Source organism: Fukomys damarensis, unplaced genomic scaffold, assembly GCF_012274545.1.
Source record: "Fukomys damarensis isolate Sample0158 unplaced genomic scaffold, DMR_v1.0_HiC HiC_scaffold_9, whole genome shotgun sequence".
Classification (NCBI taxonomy): domain Eukaryota; kingdom Metazoa; phylum Chordata; class Mammalia; order Rodentia; family Bathyergidae; genus Fukomys; species Fukomys damarensis.
In genome coordinates, this window is record NW_022900921.1 from 27,400,068 (window position 1) to 27,420,843 (window position 20,776).

The 20,776-nt window shown below is 40.8% G+C and overlaps 1 protein-coding gene across 3 annotated transcripts in view; it reads left to right on the top strand.

Moving 5' to 3' along the window:
* Nucleotides 1–1,242: 1,242 nt before the first annotated feature.
* Nucleotides 1,243–20,776, top strand: part of Faf2 (Fas associated factor family member 2) — a 65,300-nt gene continuing 45,766 nt past the window's right edge. For 2 of the 3 annotated variants that reach the window (XR_004516418.1, XM_010622127.3), the window contains exon 1: nt 1,243–1,365. Coding sequence is in view for 1 of the 3 variants with exons in the window: in XM_010622127.3 (XP_010620429.1) it covers nt 1,303–1,365 (63 nt within the window). In the remaining 2 variants the exon portion in view is untranslated. Of the gene's footprint in view, nt 1,366–5,573; nt 5,683–20,776 lie in introns of all 3 variants that reach the window. The other variant, XM_033761647.1, reaches the window with a different exon arrangement.

A 20,776-nucleotide genomic window follows, 5' to 3' on the forward strand; every position in this document is an offset into this window, starting at 1 on the left:
AAAAAAATAAAAAAAAAAAAAAAAAAAAAAAAAAAAAAAAAAAAAAAAAAAAAAAAAAAAAAAAAAAAAAAAAAAAAAAAAAAAAAAAAAAAAAAAAAAAAAAAAAAAAAAAAAAAAAAAAAAAAAAAAATTCCCTTATCCAATCTGTTGTGTCCACTGCAGGTTCCCAGTTCAAATCCACAGACTTCCAACAAGTTTTACTTTCAACAGCAGTCAGTGGAAAACTGTACCAGACCCAAGTCTAACTCTGTGGGGCCTTTGAAGGATGGACAGAAGAGGCAGACATAGAAAAAAAGTGGGAATGAAAATGAAAGCTCTAAGGGCAGTTGACTAGAAGGTGGAAGGGAAAGAGAAATTGAGGATGGGGATAAGACTAGAAATAGCATATGGGAAGGCTAAGAATCGGATTCCAAGGAGAATGAGCAAAGGTAGCATGTCAGGAGCTTTGGGGAGCCTCATTCAACCAATGGCAAGACGGAGCCCAAAGATATCCATAGCATTTGCAAGGTGCTAACTAGAACTTGAACCTAAGTCTCCCGAATTTAGTCCAAGGATCTTTCTCTGGCCTGTCACGGGGATGAGAAGCCAGTGGGTTAGGCCACAGGCGCCAAGTGCTGAATGACAAGAGGAGGCTTGCAGCCAGGGAAGACTCAGGCACCTTCACGACCTGGGTGGATGTAAAGCTCCACCGAAGTCTAGAGGTGCCATTAACTGTCAGAGACCAAAGAAGCCAGGGCCAAGTACTCCCAACAAGTGATGCTGAAGTTGCAGTTTCAATTTGGCCAAAACCTGTTTGCAGGTGTCAGAAACGCCCATCAGCGTTGGGCGACTTTCGGAACCTCCCAAGAGATAGCCAGGAGCTTTTGGAAAGGTCGAGGCGTGAATCAAGCACAACACCACTGATTTTTCGCACAGGCCACAATTTCCTGGGCACATTTCAGGAATAACGGAGATGATTGGAAAATGGTAAAATCGGCCGAATGCCATACGGGACTTTCTGCAGCTTCCACAGGCACATTCGGGCCCTTTCGGTTTTCTGACATTTATTCAGTAATCTTGAATTTTTAGAGGCTCTGATGGTGACCTAAATCAAGAGGGCAACTTGTACATCGGCAGTTTCCGAAACTGCTCGACATGCCAGAGTAGCGCGCTCCGGCGGCGACTGGCGGAAGGGCTCGGGGACCAGCGCGCGCAGACGTTGTTACCGACCCACTGGCCGTTCAGCCCGGATGTGGTTGCGCCTGAGGTCACTTCCGGCGGGTGACGGTGCGAACGGGTCAGGAGCGTAGAGGCGGCGGCAAAATGGCGGCGCCTGAGGAGCGGGATCTAACCCAGGAGCAGACAGAGAAGCTGCTGCAGTTTCAGGTAGCGGCGAGTATTCGAGTATGCCGCCGCGGGATGGGGAGTGAGACTCTAGAAGAGCGTATAAGTCTCCTCAGATTGGGTCTGGGCTCTTTTTCAAACCAGCAGGAGGCCCCCTCCTCCCAGACGCCAACTGCCCGGATCCCCTTTACCCCCGAGCCTCTGTCTGTCCCCAGCATTCCAGGCATCGCTGTTTAGCCCGGCTCGCCTCTTCCGTTTCCCTCTATCCTCAGCGGGTCAGTTTCCGTAGTTTTCTTTAACGCCTCAAGTCTTCAGCCATCCTTTCCCGTCCACTGACTCTAGACCTGCCTGAGATGCTTAATCCCCACGGTAGAGTTGACCTCAGTTGTGGTCTGTGGAACATCTCCCACCACTGTCCTATATTATTTCCACAAACGTTAATGAGGGCCTCTTGGGTAGCAAATCTTGTGTTGGGGGCTGTGGTGGGGGAAGGAAACACGTACTCACAGGCCTGGCCTCTGCCCTGGAGGTGTGGTAGAACACTACGTACTGAAGCAATGCTACAGAAGTGCCATCGGTAGCTTCTGATGGGGTTTCATATCTTCTGCTTATTCCCGTACTCTTGTGCTTGACTGTGATTGAGGAAGGTGGCAACTTGCAGGAATCTGCCTCCTTTTTGTGGATGTTATGTTCAGAACACTTGGCGCTAAACAACCTCTGAGCTGGAGAATCTGGTTGGAGGAGTCACTAGGGTGGATGACTGTGGCTTTGTTACCAGTTTCTTTATCGTTTTAATGTATATCTTAAAAGTGTCTACTTCCCTGAAGATGTGGAGGTCAAATGAGTTTATGGTTTGTTAGAAGCGCATTGTAAACAGTAAAATGCTCCTGAACAGAATTACTGCTATTAATCATTATTTGACTTAGAATTGAAGTTGATACACTTACTTCCTAACATACAAAATGCTCAATATTTATTTAATTAGCAGTATTTTTTTTTAAATGCAGTGCTGAGGCACTGCCAGCACAACAGCATTTACTAAATATTTACCATGTTGTAAGTGCATTGCTAAACATTTAGCATGTATTATCTTTTGTTTGTTTGTTTGTTTTTGGTAGTGGGGATCGAACTCGGAACCTTGCCCTTGGAAGGCAGGCGGTGAACCACTGAGCTAAATCCCCGGCCCTAGCATGTGTTATCTCATTAAATATTCACAACCCCGCTATGAGGGTCACACTGGTATAGTCCATATTTTACAGATTAAGGATATATAAGGCTTAACATGTAACAATGCTTAGGTTACACAGCTAGTGTGTAGTGGTGTCAGATTTTTAAAGCCAGGTTCATCTTTCCAAAACCTTTCCTGGGTTAATTTTTCTACTGTACATCACATATAAGTATCGGGGTACAGCTGAGGTAGAATACAAATGGTATGATACTAAACTTTTTTGTGTTCTCACATTTCTATAATTTCCTTGAATAGATTTTATTATAGCTTTTGAGGTATTTTTTCCTGGTTAAGTTGAACAGCATGAAAAGTATATGAATGATAAAATGCTATCATAGACATAATTGACATTTGATGGGAGTTTGTAGAGAAATTAATGACAGACTAGAATGGAAGAGTGAGTAAACAGCAGACAACTATCTTCTACTTCCTTGTGGAACACCAGTTTCAGAATTTTATTCAACTTGTGCATACCATTTTATACTTAACAGATCTTCAGGGGTAAGCCCTGTGTTACTTAGCTATAATAAGGAGATATGAGTTATAAACCATAATGTAATCTTGTACTAGAAGAATATGAATATATGGTAACATTTCTGAGGTAAAGTACGTAGAAACTTCCATTTTTGTATTCAATGAATATATCAGGAGGTGGGCAGCACGTTGATTTGTGCTGATTGCTTTATGAAATTGAATTTATTAAGGAAATGCGTTTTACACATATGTACCTAAAGGAAACATGTACATATTGCCATTAAACGTTCTTTGAAATTTACTAGATGTTGAGCATTATAGGATATATTTGACATAACTCTTAAACCTCTTGTTTGTTTGTTTTTTTCTTTTTGGTTTTTTGAAACAGAGTCTCGCTATGTAGTTCAGACTGCTGTGGAACTCACTGTGTAGCCCAGGCTGGTCTCAAACTCACAGCGATCCTCCTGCCTCAGCCTCCAGAGTGCTGGGATTATAGGCATGCGCCACCACACCCGGCTAACTCTTAAACCTCTTGGACACGACTATAGTTAACCTCCATTTATTTTATAATTATATATGTGCTGCTGAAACGAGCACTCCATTTATTTTATTTATGAAGGAATAGGTGCTGAGAAGTCAAATAACTTAAACAAGTAGTATCAGAGATTTACACTTTTTTTTTTTTTTTTTTGCGGTACTGGGGAATCGAACTCAGGGCCATGCGCTTGCAAGGCAGGTGCAGTGCCACTGAGCTAAATCCCTGGCCCTCTTTTTTCTTTTTTTGCTGTGTTGGAATGACAGTGATTTAGAAATCCATGTCCATAACTATCTTGTCTAACCTAATGGAGAAGTCAGGTGTATGTGCTGCCAAAGCGAGAATTGGAGAAGCCAGGTACATATATGACTTGACTAATAAGAGTACCCAGAAAGTGTTTATAGTGTAGTATGGTAAATAAAAAATCATAACCAGATAAGATGGCACACACCTAGTTGCAGCACTCTGGGAGGCTAAGGCAGAAGGATTGCAGGTTTGAGCCCAGCCTGGGCAACTTGGTAACTCAGCCAGGGCCCTATCTCAGAATTTAAAACTGCAGTGGAGTAGTAGCTGAGTATGAAGGCCCTCAGTTCAGTTCCTCGTACTGCAAAAACAACAGCAAAAATACTATGATGCCGGGCTTGGTGGCACATGCTTGTAATCCTAGCACTTGGGAGGCTGAGGTAGGAGGATCACCAGGAGTTTGAGGCCATCCTGAACTACATAGTGAGACCCTATTTCAAAACAAACAAACAAAAATTGCTGTGAGTCAGGTTTGGTGGTACAGGCCTACTTCAGAGGCTGGGGCTGAAGGATTGCAACTTTGAGGTCAGCCTATGCAATTTAGCCTCTGTCTCAAAATAAAAACAGCTGCGGTTGTAGCACAATGGTAGAGCACTCGCCTAAGTGCTGTGGGTTCTTAGGGAAGGGTGAAATTGATGGGGGGGTGATTTATAGGTACCAGTTATTATTTACTATGCCTGGAACATTATTTTAGATAAATTATAACCATTGTACTTAATCTGCACAATAAAGTGGTATGCCTGCTCTCTTAAGATGTATTGACACATTTACTCAAGGTCCTTGAGGCTATTAAATAGTGGAATTCTAGTGGGTTTGATCTGGGGTTCTTACCACTGTAGCTTGCTGCTTTGGAGGAACAGAGTTTCAACAGGTATGAGCAAGAGGATGTTTAAATCTGGGAGACAGGTTGCATACATGGATATGGACAAGTGTGGAGTCTTTCTGTTTTGCTGGATTTAAAGAATTGAAAGTAGAAAGGTAAACTAGAGCCAACTTTCTTTCAAACCTTGTGCAATGATTTAAACTTTAATCTGAGGCTGGAGATTTAGCTCAATAGTGGTGCTGCCTGCCTCACAAACATAAGGTCCTGAGTTCGATCCCTGGTACAAAAAAAATAAAATAAAAATAAAACCTCAACTTAATCTGTACACCTGGGGAACCATCAAAGGTTTTTGCAACTAGGAAGTGCCAACACTAGGTTTCAGGTTTGCTTCACTAGCTGTATGGATCTGTGAGCCAAATTAAACCTCTCCTATTTAGTAAAAAAAAAAAAAAATAAAAAAAAAAAAAAAAAAAAAAACCCAGAAACCAGTATGAATCATAGGCTTACGTTCTTCAGTGTTCAGGATAGAACAGGATGACAGATTCTCGGTGTATTTTGAGACTAGGGAAAATCTCAGCTTTCCTCTTTCTTTTTTTGTGACACATAATTTGATTGGAACACCCTAAGGCATATTTATTGTGTTTCGTGGTCAATTTGGTATTTCTAAGATTTGTCTGTAGTTCTCCATTTCTCCTGTTTATTTTGGAAACCATTAGTATGAATAACTAGTGCAGATTTTTTAAAAGCTATTTCAAATGAGAAAGAATAGGGACATCAGTTTTAAGAAGAGCTAACGCAAATATGTGGAAGGTTACTTTTTTGGAATAAATTTCTTTAAATTTCCAAATGCAGCAGACTCCCCTAGTGCTTTGGTTTACTTCCCCTAGGTTGCTGTTTGAACATCTGGGCAAGGATGACTTGGACAGAGTGAGAGAACTAAAGGAGCTATGTGTTGTCTCTGAAGAAAGAAGTGATCTCTTTTCTGCTTGTACAGGAGTAAGAAATTTTTCCTTTTAAATGGACAGTAGGATATGACCCTCATTCTCTTAAATTATAGGAAATAAAGCCTGAAATCTGAGCTGTTAAATCAAGTTTGTAAGTCATTTTGAAAATCATCTTTTTTTTTACTTCATCTGGCTACTAGTTGGGGGGTATGATATTTTGGTGTTTTTTTGTTTTTGTTTTTTTTTTTTTTAGACAGAGTCTCACTATGTACTTGAGACTGACCTGGAACTTACTCTGTAGCCCAGGTTGGTCTCAAACTCGCAGCAATCTTCCTGCCTCAGCCTCCTGAGTGCTGGGATTACAGGTGTGTGCCACTACACCGAGCTTTTTGTTAATAAATTTTTTAAAAATCACAGTGATTCGGTTTTTTTCCAGAAAATTTAACACTATAGAGAAAACATGAGCTTTAGAACTTTAGGTAAACATAAATTCACTCTTTAACTTAGTTTCTTGTGAGTTTTACAGTCTTCCTCTCCTGTAACATGGGGGATACTGTTATCTAGTTGACTGAACTTCTTTTCCTTTATATGTTTAGAAAAACTTATCAGTGCTGGATGCAGTGGGTACACACTTGTAATCCTAGCACTCAGGAGGTTGAGGCAGGAGGATCATGAGTTTGAGTTGTCTCAAACAACAGAACAAACTACCATTTATCCAAGCGTGTTTGCTGGAAGTTGACAACACACAACTGTATAAAATAAGTAATTAAGTCTTGTTTTATCCCCCTCATCCTAATTCTAGATTTGTTGTGTATCTTTGTATATTTTTTTCATCTACATACTCAGATCTACTTTGAGATTCTAAACCTGTGCTTCACACATGCTAGATAAGTGCTTTACCTACTTGAGTTAACATTCTCAATCCAAGATATACAGCTTCATAATGTAGAAACTCTCTAACTGTAACCTTCACTTGACTCATTAGTTAAGATAGATTCTTCCATTTCCTAATGTCTGCCCTGATATGGTTAAGTGTTTCTGCTCTCACCAGATGAGTTGTACCACCCCCCATTTTGTGCATGCATGTATGGGAGACATTTGGGATTAAATTTAACGGCCTTTACACTGAGCTGCATCCCCGGAGCCTGCCGCACTTTTTTTGAGACAGGGTATCACCAAATTAGCCTTGCTGGATTCTAATTTATAATCTTTCTGCCCCAGCCTCTCAGACTGCTGGGATTACAGGTGTGCACTACACACACAGCTTGAACTGTACTTTAGACAAGAATCAATTAACGTGTGCTCTTAAACCAGTACATGCTGGTCTTCATATAAATTTAATTGAATGCTACATAAACCAATAAAGTACCAGTACAAAGAGTTATTTGTATGAAAACTAAGTTAAATGTTTTAGGATAACTAAATAGGAGCAAGTTGCTAGAGGAAAAAATTGCCTTCATTTGGCAAAATAACTAACAGATTTTGGGGGAAATCATTGAGTTAGATTATTTGTTTATTTCTTGGTCTGCTTAAATCCATTCAGCATGGTTTTGCTAGACAGATTCAGAGTATCCAGTGGACCCATTCTGTAAAGAAAAGGGTAACCTTTTATTAAAAAATTACTTTGTGGGGGCTGGGGATTTAGCTCAGTGGCACCATACCTGCCTTGAAAGCGCAAGGTCCTGAGTTTGCCCCCTCCAGTACCAGAAAAAAATTACTTTGTGTTAAATAAGTGAAGTATAGATTGATTGATTTTGGTACCAGGGATCAAACTCGGATCCTTGAGCGGCAGGTGGCAGAACCACTGAGCTAAATCCCTGGCCCTGTTTTTATTTCTTTAAATGATTTTTCAACTAATGGACTGGTTGTAAATCAGATTCTCATTATGTTTGAGAACTTATGTTATTGTCTTTATTATTCTGTTTTACTCATGAAAGTCAGCTGAGCATAGTAAGTGATTATAAAGTCTGAGCCTGGAGTAAGGCTTTCTGAGTTTGGATCCTGGATCTTCAGTTACTTTGTGACAGTGGGAAAATTACATAAACACTCTGGGCCTTAGTTTCTTCATCTGTGAACTAATAATTGTTTATATATCTGAAGCTGTGATGAGCATTAAGCATTTGAATGGTAAACATTATTAGTTGTTTCTTAAAACATTGATGGATAGTGAAGTTTTGTATTGTTTTTTGGTACTGGGGCCTTGAACTCACTGTGTAGCCTAGGTCAGCCTCACACTCGATCTTCCTGCCTCAGCCTACCAAGTGCTGAATTACAGGCATACATTACCACATCTGGCAGAGTTGATCTTTTTATCTTTTTTTTTTGGTACCAGTGATTGGACTCTGGACCTTGTGCTTATGAGGCAGGTGGTGGAACCACTGAGCTAAATCCCCAGCCCAAGATCGATTTTTTAATAGTGGAATGCCTGCGAAAGAATCCCCTGGTATTTGAGTGTCCCATATGTGGACTCTGTGATACAGGGTATCATTTGTGTGTCCACCCCAGTCCCATTTCTCTAATCTGTCATAAGAGGGCATAGTGGATGTGTCTGTTTTATGCCATTATAGCAGAAACTGCTCTGAGAAGGACCTGGGATGATGATCTGGCCTGAAGAGGCCATTTCTTTGGTGTTTGGTATCTTAATCATTGGAATAACTGCTACCATAGTACAGACCTCCTTGCAGTTATACAGCAGCAGCAAACTGTCACATAAAATCCAGGTCTTTCAAGGAAAGGGGCCCGACTGTCCCCAGGGAATAGAATATTCCACTTGTTGATTTTTCACAGGGCCCTCTTTATTAGAACAATCACAAGGAAAGTGCTCCTTTGACAGCCCCAGTTGCTCACTACGTAAATATTCCTGTGAGACAGATCCATTAAAATTGCAATGTTTGCAAACAAAGTGGTTAGGGTTATGAGAGCTAATGGAGCTCTGGAAGAGTTTTGAGAGGATGTTTCCGAGGCCTAGTGGTGATGGTTGCACATACCCTCAGTTTTGATAGTCCTGGAATGTTGACATGTAAAGAGGGAAAAATTAAAGGATCTCTTAAAGTATATGGCAGGGCCAGGCGTGGTGGTGTGTGCCTGTAATGCTAGCACAAGGAGACTGAGGCAGGAGGATTGCTGTGATTTTGAGGCCAGCCTGGACTCCATAGTTCAAAGCCAGCCTGAACTACACATCAAGATCCTATCTTAAAAAAAAAGTATACGACAGGAATCCAAAGTTTTAAGTAGTACCAGAGTCACAATAAAATAGAGGCTAATACTGAATCACCCCATGACTCTTCCATTAAAGGTTCTATTTTTGAGCCGGGCATGGTGGCGCACGCCTGTAATCCCTGCACTCAGGAGGCTGAGGCAGGAGGATTGCTGTGAGTTTGAGACGAGCTTGGGCTATATAGTGAGTTCCAGGTCAGTCTCAACTACATAGTGAGACCTTGTCTCAAAAAAACCAAAAAAAAAAAGGTTCTATTTTCTTTTTCATATAGTGAGGAGCCATTTTTATAATGTAAGCTAATGTTACAGAATTGAGATTTCCATCTTACTTACCCAAAGCTGATTCTTTGTAATAAATGCAGAGGGAAGCATTTTCCCACAACTCAACCATCTGTCCCTAATTTTTGCTTTATCTCCCAGGGGAGCCCTGCATGGGATAAAAATTGATGTCAGAACCTGTTGACGATAGTGATCTATTCAAGGGACAGAGGCAAAGCTACTTGCGGGAATTATGTGATCATGTCTTTCTTGTGGGCACATTCAACAATTAGAATAATTTCCTTGCTATATAAGAAATTGTTATAAAAGAAATACCTGGCACTGGGGGATGTTGAGAGGCACCAGATTTGAGGGGAATGGGTGAGGAGAAGGGAGAAGGGATGGGAGTGTGAGAGAGATGGTAATGCCTCTCATAATTGGAGATCCTTTAGCAACTGAAATAATTTCACCCTTTTGGGAGAAGGCATACAGAGCTGCATAAAAGAAGGGATAAAATGAAAATTTCCAAAAGTGGGACTGTGTAGAACAGGGGAGAATTAAGCACTTTATCGTCACTTATGTCCTGAAGGCCTAACATTTTTTTCTTAAAGAGAAGATTTAGGTTATCAAAGTATTTGCAAGAGTATTGATCTTTATCTCAGTTTCCAGTGGTGCATGTGAATTCCATGGCTTACATCACAGGCCTCAATTGGTTTGAACCACAAGTGGTGCATGTATGACTGTCCCATCAAGCAGCATGGGATAGTCATGTATGTATAGCCCTGTCTTAAATGTCTTAATCTCAGTGGGACCTCCAAGTATGAAGCAGTTAATTATGTGCAAACTGAGCTCGTCTCATAAATGAAACTGCAGGCAAAGGGAGGAAGTTAGAGTATTTATTAGAAATGAGAAGAAAGGGGCCGGGGATTTAGCTCAGCGGTTCGGTGGCCTGCCTTGTAAGCGCAAGGACCCGAGTTCAATCCTGGTACCCCCCACCAAAAAAAAAGAAAGAAAGAAGAAAAATAGCTCCTAGATTTTTAGGAGGGGTTTGAATGGATCGCTGGAATTTTCAAAATAACAATGATTAGGTACTTAGCTCAGTCTGCATGTCCTGGGTTCATTCCCCAGTCCTGCAACAAAAGAAAAAGGCAAGATGGCATATTTCTATAATCCCAGCACTTATGGGAAGCTGAGCCACTTGGTGAGACTCAAAAAATAAAAGGGTTGGGGATATAGTTGAAAAGTCCTGTGTTCAAAAAGAAAAGAAAAAGAAAATTTGATTCAGAAGGAAGATAAATTGTGATTGCAATATCTTTAAGTTAGTTGAGAGGCATAAGGATCCAGCACACAAGAGGAGTAACTGGGCCTCCCCAGCAACAAAAATAAAATCATTCAAAGAAAAGAAAAGGGAATAAAAGAAGGTAGATAGGTTGGTGTGCCTATTGTGATTATTTTATTTCCTCTGAGAAATAGGAAACAAGGTCGTGAACGAAGATTGAGGATGGAGGAAGTGAGGATGGTGGAGATTTGAGAACAGGTGTGTTTATTGGGAGAGTAGGGGAGTAAATGGAGTAGGCTAAGTAACCTCTACTTGAGGTTAGTGGTCAAAAATTTATTTTAAGAAAAACCAGCCAATCTTACTCACTTGTGAAGGTACAGGTGCAAAGTAGGCAGAGGTTTGGAATTTAAAAGAATTATGGGTTAGTTCAGGGAATTATATTAATCAGGGACAAAAGAGTTGATGTCTGCAAGAGTAATTATATCTGACTATAGAATTTATGATGGGTAAAATGGGAAACGGACATTGGGGATACTGAAGTATAATGAGAAGGAGAATCAGTGGATTTTGGGTTATAAGAAGATTGAAGAAGTGTTAGGCAGTGTTAAAAGAAGGAAGCTGAAAAGATAGGAATGTGGCACAAGAGTGTTGGGGGCCTTGTGGTTGGTGACAAGTTATGTGCGTTCTGGAGTTTGATCCCAATGGCTGAGGTATGATAGAGATTGAAGGAACTGTAGGCTAGGATTGGAGAGACCAAAGTACAGATGTCTCTTGGTATCTGAGGAGGGGTTGGTTTCAAGAATGCTCGCTGCTACCGAGACTGAAGATGCTCAAGTCCCTTTTATATAATGGTTATAATATAATGTATAGTATGCATATAACCAAAGTGTTATGCTCAGTTCCCTTTCCTTGCCACTCCAGTTCTCTAAACACACAGAAGGCATGGGGAAGAGAAAAAAAGCTTTATTCAAAGTCAGCTCCAAGGAGATGGAGGGGTTTCATGTTGCCATGAATCACCATTGCACTGTGTCAAGGTGTGCAAGGATTAGAAGGAAAAGGAAATACAATGAGACAGTAGATAACATCATGCTTGCTTCATTCCTTGGGGCCCTTTTCCTGTCCCTCCTCTCTCTGTGAAAAGAAACTAGACTCAGACTAGGGGCCAGAGTCTGTATATTTTCTCTATGGTAAGCTGAGAGGAAGTTTGGTTGGTGGTCATGCCTTAGGCCTGAGGAAGCTTGGAGAAGCCCTGTGTCTAAAGAAAAAAATTAAAGTTCCATCTTGTCCTGCTAGTTACATAAGTACACTGTCCTGTATTATTTATTTATTTATTTATTTATTTATTTATTTATTTATTTATTTTTGGTACGGGGGTTAGAACTTGGGTCTTTGCGCTTTCGAGGCAGGTGGCAGCACCACTGAGCTAAATCCCCGGCTCTATCCTCTATACTTTATAATACCTAATACAAGGTAAATGCTGTATAAATAATTGCTGTGCAGTAATAATGACTTTAAAAAGTCTGCATCAGTTCTCTAGTACAATTTTTTTTTTTTTCTTTTTTTGGTACCGGGGATTGAACTCAGGATCTTGTGCTTGTGAGGCAGGTGGCAGAACCACTGAGCTAAATCCCTGGCCCCAGTAGTACAGTTTAAATTAGAAACACATGCAAACAGTAGTTTCAGACTAGTTTGAGACTAGTAGAACCATATAACTGGTATTCACTTTTCATGCACAAGTTCAGTATGTTCATGAACCAGTAATTATTCTTATTCATTCACATCTTTATCAGTGTGTACTCTTTTTTGGGGAGGGGTACTGGGGATTGAACTTGGGTCCTTGCACTTGCAAGGCAGGCAGCAGAACCTCTGAGCTAAATCCCCAGCCCCTACTCTTGACCATTTTGTGAAAATAGATCATATATTTAACAACATTTCAACTATGTAATGAAGCAGTTTTAAAAAATTAAAAAAAAAAAGTCCGCATCAATAAGGACTCAGTATTTTTCCTGAATACTCGTAATCTACTGTCAGTTGAATTTGTGGATGCAGAGTGCTGACAAACAATTAAGCAAATTGTAAACTCATGAAGACACCAATAGAGTTGGAAAGAATGACAGGAATCCAGGAGCTAAAAGACAGTGATGTGAGTGCACAAATGATTCCCAACAAGGAAGGGTGAAAATGGTAGAGTCTGATGAAACTTTGAGATTTAAAGGTGTTTTTGTGATGTTTATTTCTTGAGCTGAGCCTGGTGGTGATGTCCTATAATCCCTGCACTCTGGTAGCCTGAGGCAGGAGGATCACAAGCCCAGCCTGGGCAGTTAGCCACTTAAGGAGAACCTGTCTCAAGGAGTGGGGGCAGAGGGGGCTGGCTGGCTGGAGATGTAGCTCAGTGCAAAGACCCTGGGTTCAATTCCCTGTACTGAAAATAAAATCTTGAGCATTTACTTTGACTCAGGTACTTTAGATTCACTGTCAGTAAATTTTACCAATATACCAGTGGAGTGGTGGCACATCTAAATCCCAGCACTTTGGAAGGCCAAGGCAAGAAGAGCACAAGTTTGTGCCAGCATGAACAATTTAGTGATAATTTGTTTCAAAATAAGAGGGGCTAAGGGTGTAACTCAGTGAAAGGCTCGGAGTTCAAACAACTGTACTGATAGCAGAAAGGGAGTAGGTTAGGTTGTAGTATCATGTGCTCCTCTTCCCTATCACTTATCATTACTTTTCTGGCTCTAATTGTTAATTGTTTTCAGTTTAAGGTAAATAAGTACAGCCAATAGAGAGCTATGTGGTAGGTTTTGTTATTGTTGTTTGTAAAGTGCTGAGGAAACCTCATAACAAGATTTGAAACAAGGGCCTCAGGCATCCTAGGCAGTACCTACCACCCCACAGCCCTATGTGGCAATTTAAAAAAAGAGAATACATACAGTAAAGGAAATCAAATTTGTGATTCTTGACAATGAAGGTGAGCAGTTTTTTCCCTCTTTACTGAGAATTAAACCAGTAGCCTTCAGTGAGCTACTTCAGCATACCTATCCCTACTTCTCTTTTGGAGACATGGTTTCACTAAGTTGTCCAGGCTGGGTTCAAACTTGCAGTCCTCCTGTCTCAGCTTCCATAATCCTGGGATTACCTATGTACACCACCACACCTGATTTGAAGGTGGACTTTTTTTTTTTTAAATGAAATTCACTGTTATTGTAGTTTTTTATTTCCTTTTATTTTTATTTATTTATTGGTACTGGGGATTGAATTCTGGACTCTGCGCTTGCAAAACAGGCAGCAGCACCACTGAGCTAAATTCCCGGCCCTTGAAGGTGGACTTTTAAGAAGAAGGAAAAAAGAATCACCCAAAAGTGAGAATAAATAACAAGGGAACAGTCATCACACTTCCATACCAACAGGTATGAGAGAAAATGTGGGAGAGAAGACATCAGGGAAATGGGCATCTTCAAGGAAAAACAAAATTTCAGTTATACCATGAAGGTGAAAAAATACTCACATACATTAGGATAATGGAGATCTTGCTGATGTAATGAGAGCTTTAATCTTTTTTTTGTGTGTGGTACCAGGGATTGAACTTGGGTCCTTGCACTTGCAAGGCAGGCCACCAAACCGCTGAGCTAAATCCCTTGCCCGAGAGCTTTAATTTTTGTAAAAATGTGTTGCTGGGTATCTTGGTCCATTTTGTACTTCTTTGTTGTGGAACTGAAGGAACTGAACTCGGGACTTTCACACTGAACCATATCCCAGCCCCTTTTTTTTTTTTTCCGTACCAGGGATTGAACTCGGGTCCTTGCGCTTGCAGGGCAGGCCAGCAAACCACTGAGCTAAATCCCCGGCCTCTATCCCAGCCCTTTTTAAAACAATTTTTTTAAATTTTTTTGAGATAGGGTCTTGCTAAGTTAGCCAGGCTGGTCTTCAACTTGTGATCCTTTTGTTATACCAGGTTTCTGGGGTGCTGTGCTCTTTCCAGGGGTTCTTTCTAGGATTGTTGTCCTGAACAAAGAATTGGACAGCAAACATGTGAAAGATAGTAATATTTTACATTTATTAAAGGTAGGAACAGAAGTATGCTTTGCAGGTCGGGAGATATAGCTTGGTGGTACTGTGCCTGCCTGGCAAGCACAAGGTCTGCAGAATGCAGAATGCAGAGCAGGCCGGTAAAAGGCTCACAATCCTGAGGTTTGTATCCCTCAATCTCATATCAGATCTAGACTATCCTATCAGAAACTTGCTTGATCTTGTGCCAGAAGAATTGAAGATAGCATTTTCCAATTGGTCTAGGTACAGGGCTTGGGTGCCTGTGTCCTGGGTCTTCATGATTAAAGGTCACGCCCACTTGTTCAGCAAGCTGGCCACACCCTAACGTCCTGCCTCACTTTTCCCTGACATGAATCCCCATAATTCTTTCTGGATTGCAGAGGGTTTGGCAGTCTCGGTCTACATATAACTTTCCAGCTGAAAGGGGCTGTGGGCCAGAACTACTAGAGATTATGTTTTCTCTACTTTGGGATTTTATGACTTACCAGCAAGGCTGAGAAAATCTGTTAGTAGGAGCTGGGATTTAACTCAGTGGTTCCAGTGCCTGCCTCACAAACACAAGGTCCTGAGTTTGATCCCTGGTTCCCTAGTACCAAAAAAAAAAAAAAAAAAAAAGAAAAGAAAAGAAAAGAAAAGAAAATCTGTCAGACGTTAAGAAGGGAGTCAGTAGCTGTATATGAATAACCGTTGTCAGGAGAATCATGGCTGTAGTCTAGATTACCATCTGAAGCCTTGAATGGATAAACTTTACCATTAAGTTGGGGATGGAGAGCCCAAATATGATAAGGTGCATGTCAGAATATTTTCTTTGTAAAATGATGGACGATGACAGGTCTAGCAGTTAGAGATTTCCATGCTTCCTGTGGAGGAGAAATTATGGCAGAGAAGGATATTAGACTATCAAGAGCATGAGAGTCATATCCCTAGTAAGATTACCCACATTATGGACTTAATTAAAAACAGTCCCAATATAGTGCCCATTTAAACTGTGGTGGATTAGGGGTCATTAGTGATGACTTAACTTGCACTTGCAGCAAATAAAGTCTTGCTTTTTGAAGATCCTTTTCAGAGAGAGTCTTTCAGAGGTTCACAGGAATCACAAAAGTAGCTAACCTCTGAGCCTGTAGGCATCAGATAGGATTAAGAGTAGTGCAAGTCTTCATAGTAGCGTGAGGGGTATCTAGAGGCATGGACTTTGAGGTCCCATGTAGTAAAACCTGTTCTGGCCTTTGCTGGAATTGGAGAATTGTCCCAAATTTTGCTAGAAAGGCAGTAGGACAGTGTGGGACAAATAAAAACTCATGATTGACTATTTAGCCTTCAGATTAACATGTCAGAACAGATGGAAAGAAGCTCCAGTTAGGGAATCCCTTTTGACATGTCCCCGAGTCAGACCCCCCCCCCAGCTAGAAGGGAAACCCCCATCCAGGCAGACCTGCTACCCACATCTACAAGAGCATAGAGATAACAGGAAGCCAGCAGCCGCCCTGCTGCTCCTACCATGGCCCTGTTTATCAGCCAGCTCCAAGCCCATCACCCATGGGACTGTAAAATTTTCCACCCTCTCAAGCGATGCCCCCTCCTCTACCTAAATTCCCCTTCAACAACTGTGCACAGGTACACCCTCCTCTCAGTGCCAATGGCCTTTTCGCCTTTGGCCCATCTGCACCCAGATGGCAATAAATTGATCATATGTTGCTTGAACTTTGCCTGCCTCAGTGGTCTCAATCATACCTCAGTCTGATCTTACACCCATGACCCTAGTAAGGCTATCTTGCTTTGTTTTGCCTTGAATTTTTCAGCATTTTATTATACACCACCCTCTTTTTCATTTTCTTTTTCCTTTTTTTTTTTCCATTAAATTTATTCGTACATTTAAAGCAAATAATACAGTTACTTTATCATTGGGATCTTGTACCTTTACATGATGTATCTTGGTTCTTATTTTTTCCCCATTCCCATGCCCTCCCTTCACCCCCTTCACCCCTCCCTATTTACAAAGACTTTGTTTCCATTTTTTCCTTTTTTCATATTTTTTCTTTTCCCTTATTTCCTTTCCCCCTACCCCTCCCACTTCCCCTTTAGCCATTTTCTTTCTGTTTCACAGTCAGTTATACCATTTGAACCTTATTTACACTTTTAGTTTTTTAATCTAGAAAAACTTCGGTATTTACTTGTGTGTCTTGTTTATTTAATTTAAGAATATAGCTTCAGGGCAGGGGATTTAGCTCAGTGGTTTGGTTCTGCCACCTGCCTTGCAAGCGAAAGGACCCGAGTTTGATCCCCAGTACAAAAAAAAGAGTATAGCTTCAATCCATTTAGCTATAAATATCTCTAGTTTCTCATTCTTTATGGTGGAATAGTACTCCATTTTATAGAAAAACTACGTCTTCTTTATCCAGTCTCCAAACTGATGGACAATTTGGCTGTTTCCAAGTTTTAGCTATTACAAACTGTGCCACTATAAACATGGTACACATATATCACTGTGGTATGATTCTTTTAATTCTTTTGGAAAGATACCCAGCAGGGGGATAGCTGGATCAAATGGGACCTTTAATCCTAGTTCTCTGACGTATCTCCATATTGATTTCCACAGTGGTTGCACCAATCTGCACTCCCACCAACAATGCGGAAGTGTTCCTTTCTCCCCACAGCCTCAGCAGCATTTGTTATTGGTTGATTTCTTGCTAGCAGCCATTCTTTCTGGGGTAAGGTGGAATCTCAGTGTTGTTTTCATCTGCATCTCTCGAATGACCAGTGATGTTGAACATTTTTTCATATATTTATTTGTTGCTTTTACTTTGTCTGAGAAATGTCTGTTCATTTCAGATGCCCATTTTTGAATTGGGTCTTTATATTTAGGGGGGGATCTGATTTTTTTAAATTATTTATATATTCTAGATAGTAGTCCTTTGTCTAAGGAGTAGCTGGTAAAAATTTTTTCCAACTTTGTAAGTTGTCTCTTACCTCCGTTGGTGGTTTCTCTTGCACTGAAGAAGCTTCTTAATAGGTTGAGATCCCAGTTGATTCTTTGTGCAAGTTCCCATGCTGCTGAGGATTTGTTCATAAAGTCTTTTCCTATTGCCAATGTCTTCAAGAGTTCTACCTAATTTATTTTCCAACAAGTTTAGTGTTTCTATTTTGATATTTAAATCTTTAATCCACTTGGATTTTAGTCTAGTGCCTGGTGAAAGATAGGGGTCTAGTTTTAATCTTTGACAAGTTGAAAGCCAGTTTTTCCGATATCACTTATTAAAGAAACTATCTTTCCTCCAGTGAGGATGGTTGGCTCCTTTGTCGAAGATGAAGTAGCTGAGTAGCACCACCTTTTATTTTTTTTAATGGTACATTGTAGATATACTTAATGGTAATATTCATCATAGGGTATTTGTACCCATACATGATATATCTTGCTTCTTTTTTTTCCCATTCCCCTTTCTTCTACCCCTTTCGCCATTTATTTACAAAAACTTTGTTTCCATTGTAATTATGGCTATTGATATAGAGAATGGTTTTCTGGAGAAGAAAGTTAGAACAGGGTGTCTATAAGGAATTGAACTTGCTTACCCATGATGTCCAGGGTCACCTATGGTTTCTCGTTGGAGATGGAGATATCTGTAGACAGGGGCATTGTAGATTGCCAAGAGTTTTGGCTGGCCTAGCCCCTTTCTGGGAGCAGGGGCAATCAGTCCTCTAGAACAGGGTGTAAAGGCTGGCTTGGTACAGTCCTGTGCCCATTGTCCAGTTTCCTTGCATTTAAAGCAGGAACTCTTTCCTTTATTGGCTTTGGGATTTCTCTTAGATGACTTGGGTGTTCTTGAAGCATTGCCAGTTACAATGGTCATAATTTAGCCTTTTTTTCCTAGTCCTCCTTTTATCCTTGTCTAGATTCCAAATGTTGAACATAGTAAAGCCCCTGCCCAACAGTTAGGTATAAGAATGTGGTGTACATCTGGTAGGCAAAACAAAAAAGGTCAAAGCTTGAAATCCATTTGCAATTCTGCTAGATAAAAGATCTGCATTGTTGGGTATCTGCCACTAGAAAAGGGACTGGGACTCAAGTAGTCCCCTCTGCTCTTGTGACTCTCCCTGGGGCAGGACAAGATGTTCTTCGGGGCTAAGAGCTATCTGAAGAGAATGAAGAGGTGACTGATTTGCTGCCTTAGTTTAAGGAAACCTCAGGTGAGAGAGACCCAAGAGACAGGTGGGCACCTGAGGACAGGGTCATTAGTGGTAGCACTTTCATCTTCCTTGGAGGCTTGTAAGTTCTGTAGTTCTTGGGCCTATGTAGAGATAAAGAATCATAAAAGCCTGAGCATAAGTGGTTTTGCACTACTTTCTTTGCTTTGTGCAGAGAAGATTTAACTGAAGAATAGCATCATAATTTAGACTGCTATTCTGTAACCATCTCTCACTACTTCCTACTTCATACTAGACCCAAACAGTATTGTATGGGGCCTATGGTGAGAGAGAAAACTATGTCTCAGGTCCCATGCAGAAGGATGCTGACATCATAAGGAAGCATCTTTTGTGAGGATCAAACACAACCAGATGTCTCTGGCAAAGCAGGCAGCACCAGACTTTCCCTAGACGTCTCCATAACCCACCATGATTCTTTCAGAGTCAAATTGTTCCCAGTTTCCAAGGATATAGCCTAATGGCAAAGTAGCTGGGATCTGCTGCCCTGGTGTGTCATGGGGACTATGGAGAGACAGGGACACAGAGAGACAGACAGAAGACTAGGTCTGGGGACCTTCAGTTGACATCCATGCAGAAGGATGCAGACCCATTGAGTCCCCAGAAGCATCCTTCATGAGATGCAGTTGTACTGCCAACATTTAATAGGCACTGGTGCCCCCCCTTCTTCTAATTACTCTCCATACTCTATAGCTCACTATGACTACCTAGAGAGAAAGGTAGCACTCCCTTGGGGCCTCCAACTAGTTACTTGAGAAAAAAATCAGCCCCATCTAGCTCTTGAGAAACAGTATCCCTTACATTTATCCTGATAATAAAATCTTTGGTACTTTGTTTAAGGCAGTAGAGATAGAAACCTCTTTTCAACATTTAATAGAAAAGAAGAAAATATTAAAAAGTTCTAAGTAGGAGGATAGAGTTTGTTATCAACTTTGGCTCTACTTTATATGCTCACTGCAAATTGATTTAATGTTCACTGGCAGTTTCCTTTGTTCTGCTCAGGCCCCCAGGCATGTGTTTCTTTTCCTTTTTTCTTTTTGGTTTTTGAGATGGTCTCACTGTGTAGTTCAGGCTGCTCTTGAATTTAGTGTATAGCCCAGGCTGGCCTCAGACTTGCAGCAATCTGCCTTTATGTAGGGGTACACCGCCATGCCCAACTGTTTGTGGTGGTATTATGAATCTAATTGTTTTATTTCATTTTTAAATTGGTATTCATATTTGCAATACATAATTACATTCATCATGGAGAGTTGGTACATGTACATATGACATCTTAATTATTTTTCTTTCCACTACCCTTCCTCATTAATTTTATTTTTAGATTGTAGATTGCTAATGCATACTACTAAGTGAAAGAAGCCAACCTAAGCTGGGTGTGGTGGTGCTCACTTGTAATCTCAGCACTCTGAGAGACTGAGGCAGAAAGAAGGCAAGCTCCAGCCTATCCTGGACAATTTATCAACATAGGAAGACTCTGTCTCAAAATAAAAATTTAAAAATGGACTGAGCAACAGCAATGGTGGTCCATGCCTATAATATCAGCACTCGGGAGGCTGAGACAGGAGGATTGTGAGTTTGAGGCTGGCTATGTAGGAAGTTCACGACCAGCCTGGATTACATATAAAACCGTGTCTCAAAAGGGGGAGCTGGGTTGGTTTTTTAGCTCAGTGTGAAGGCCTTGGGGGTTAGTCCCCAGTACCATGCCGGGGGGAGGAAAAAAAAAAGGAAAAGCTCATCTGAAAAGGCTGATTCCAACTGTGACGTTTTGGAAAATAACTGGAGAAAATGTAAAAGATCAGTAGCTTCCAGTGATGAAGTTGAGGGAGAGGGAATGAGATGAAGCACAGAGGATTTTCAGGCATAGTGGGCCACAGAGAGTGAACCCTAATATAAACTATGGATAGTTAATAATGTACAATTGTAACAAATGTACCACACTAGTGCAACATACTGATAATTGGGGACCCTAGATTAGGAAATGGGGGAAGGACTAATTGAAAATCAATTTCCTGTTGAATTTTTCTATAAACCTAAAACTATTCTTTTGGGTTTTTTTGGGGGGTACCGGGGATTGAACTCAGGTCCTTGTGTTTGCAAGGCAGGAGCCAGAACCACTGAGCTAAATCCCCAGCCCTAAAATTATTCT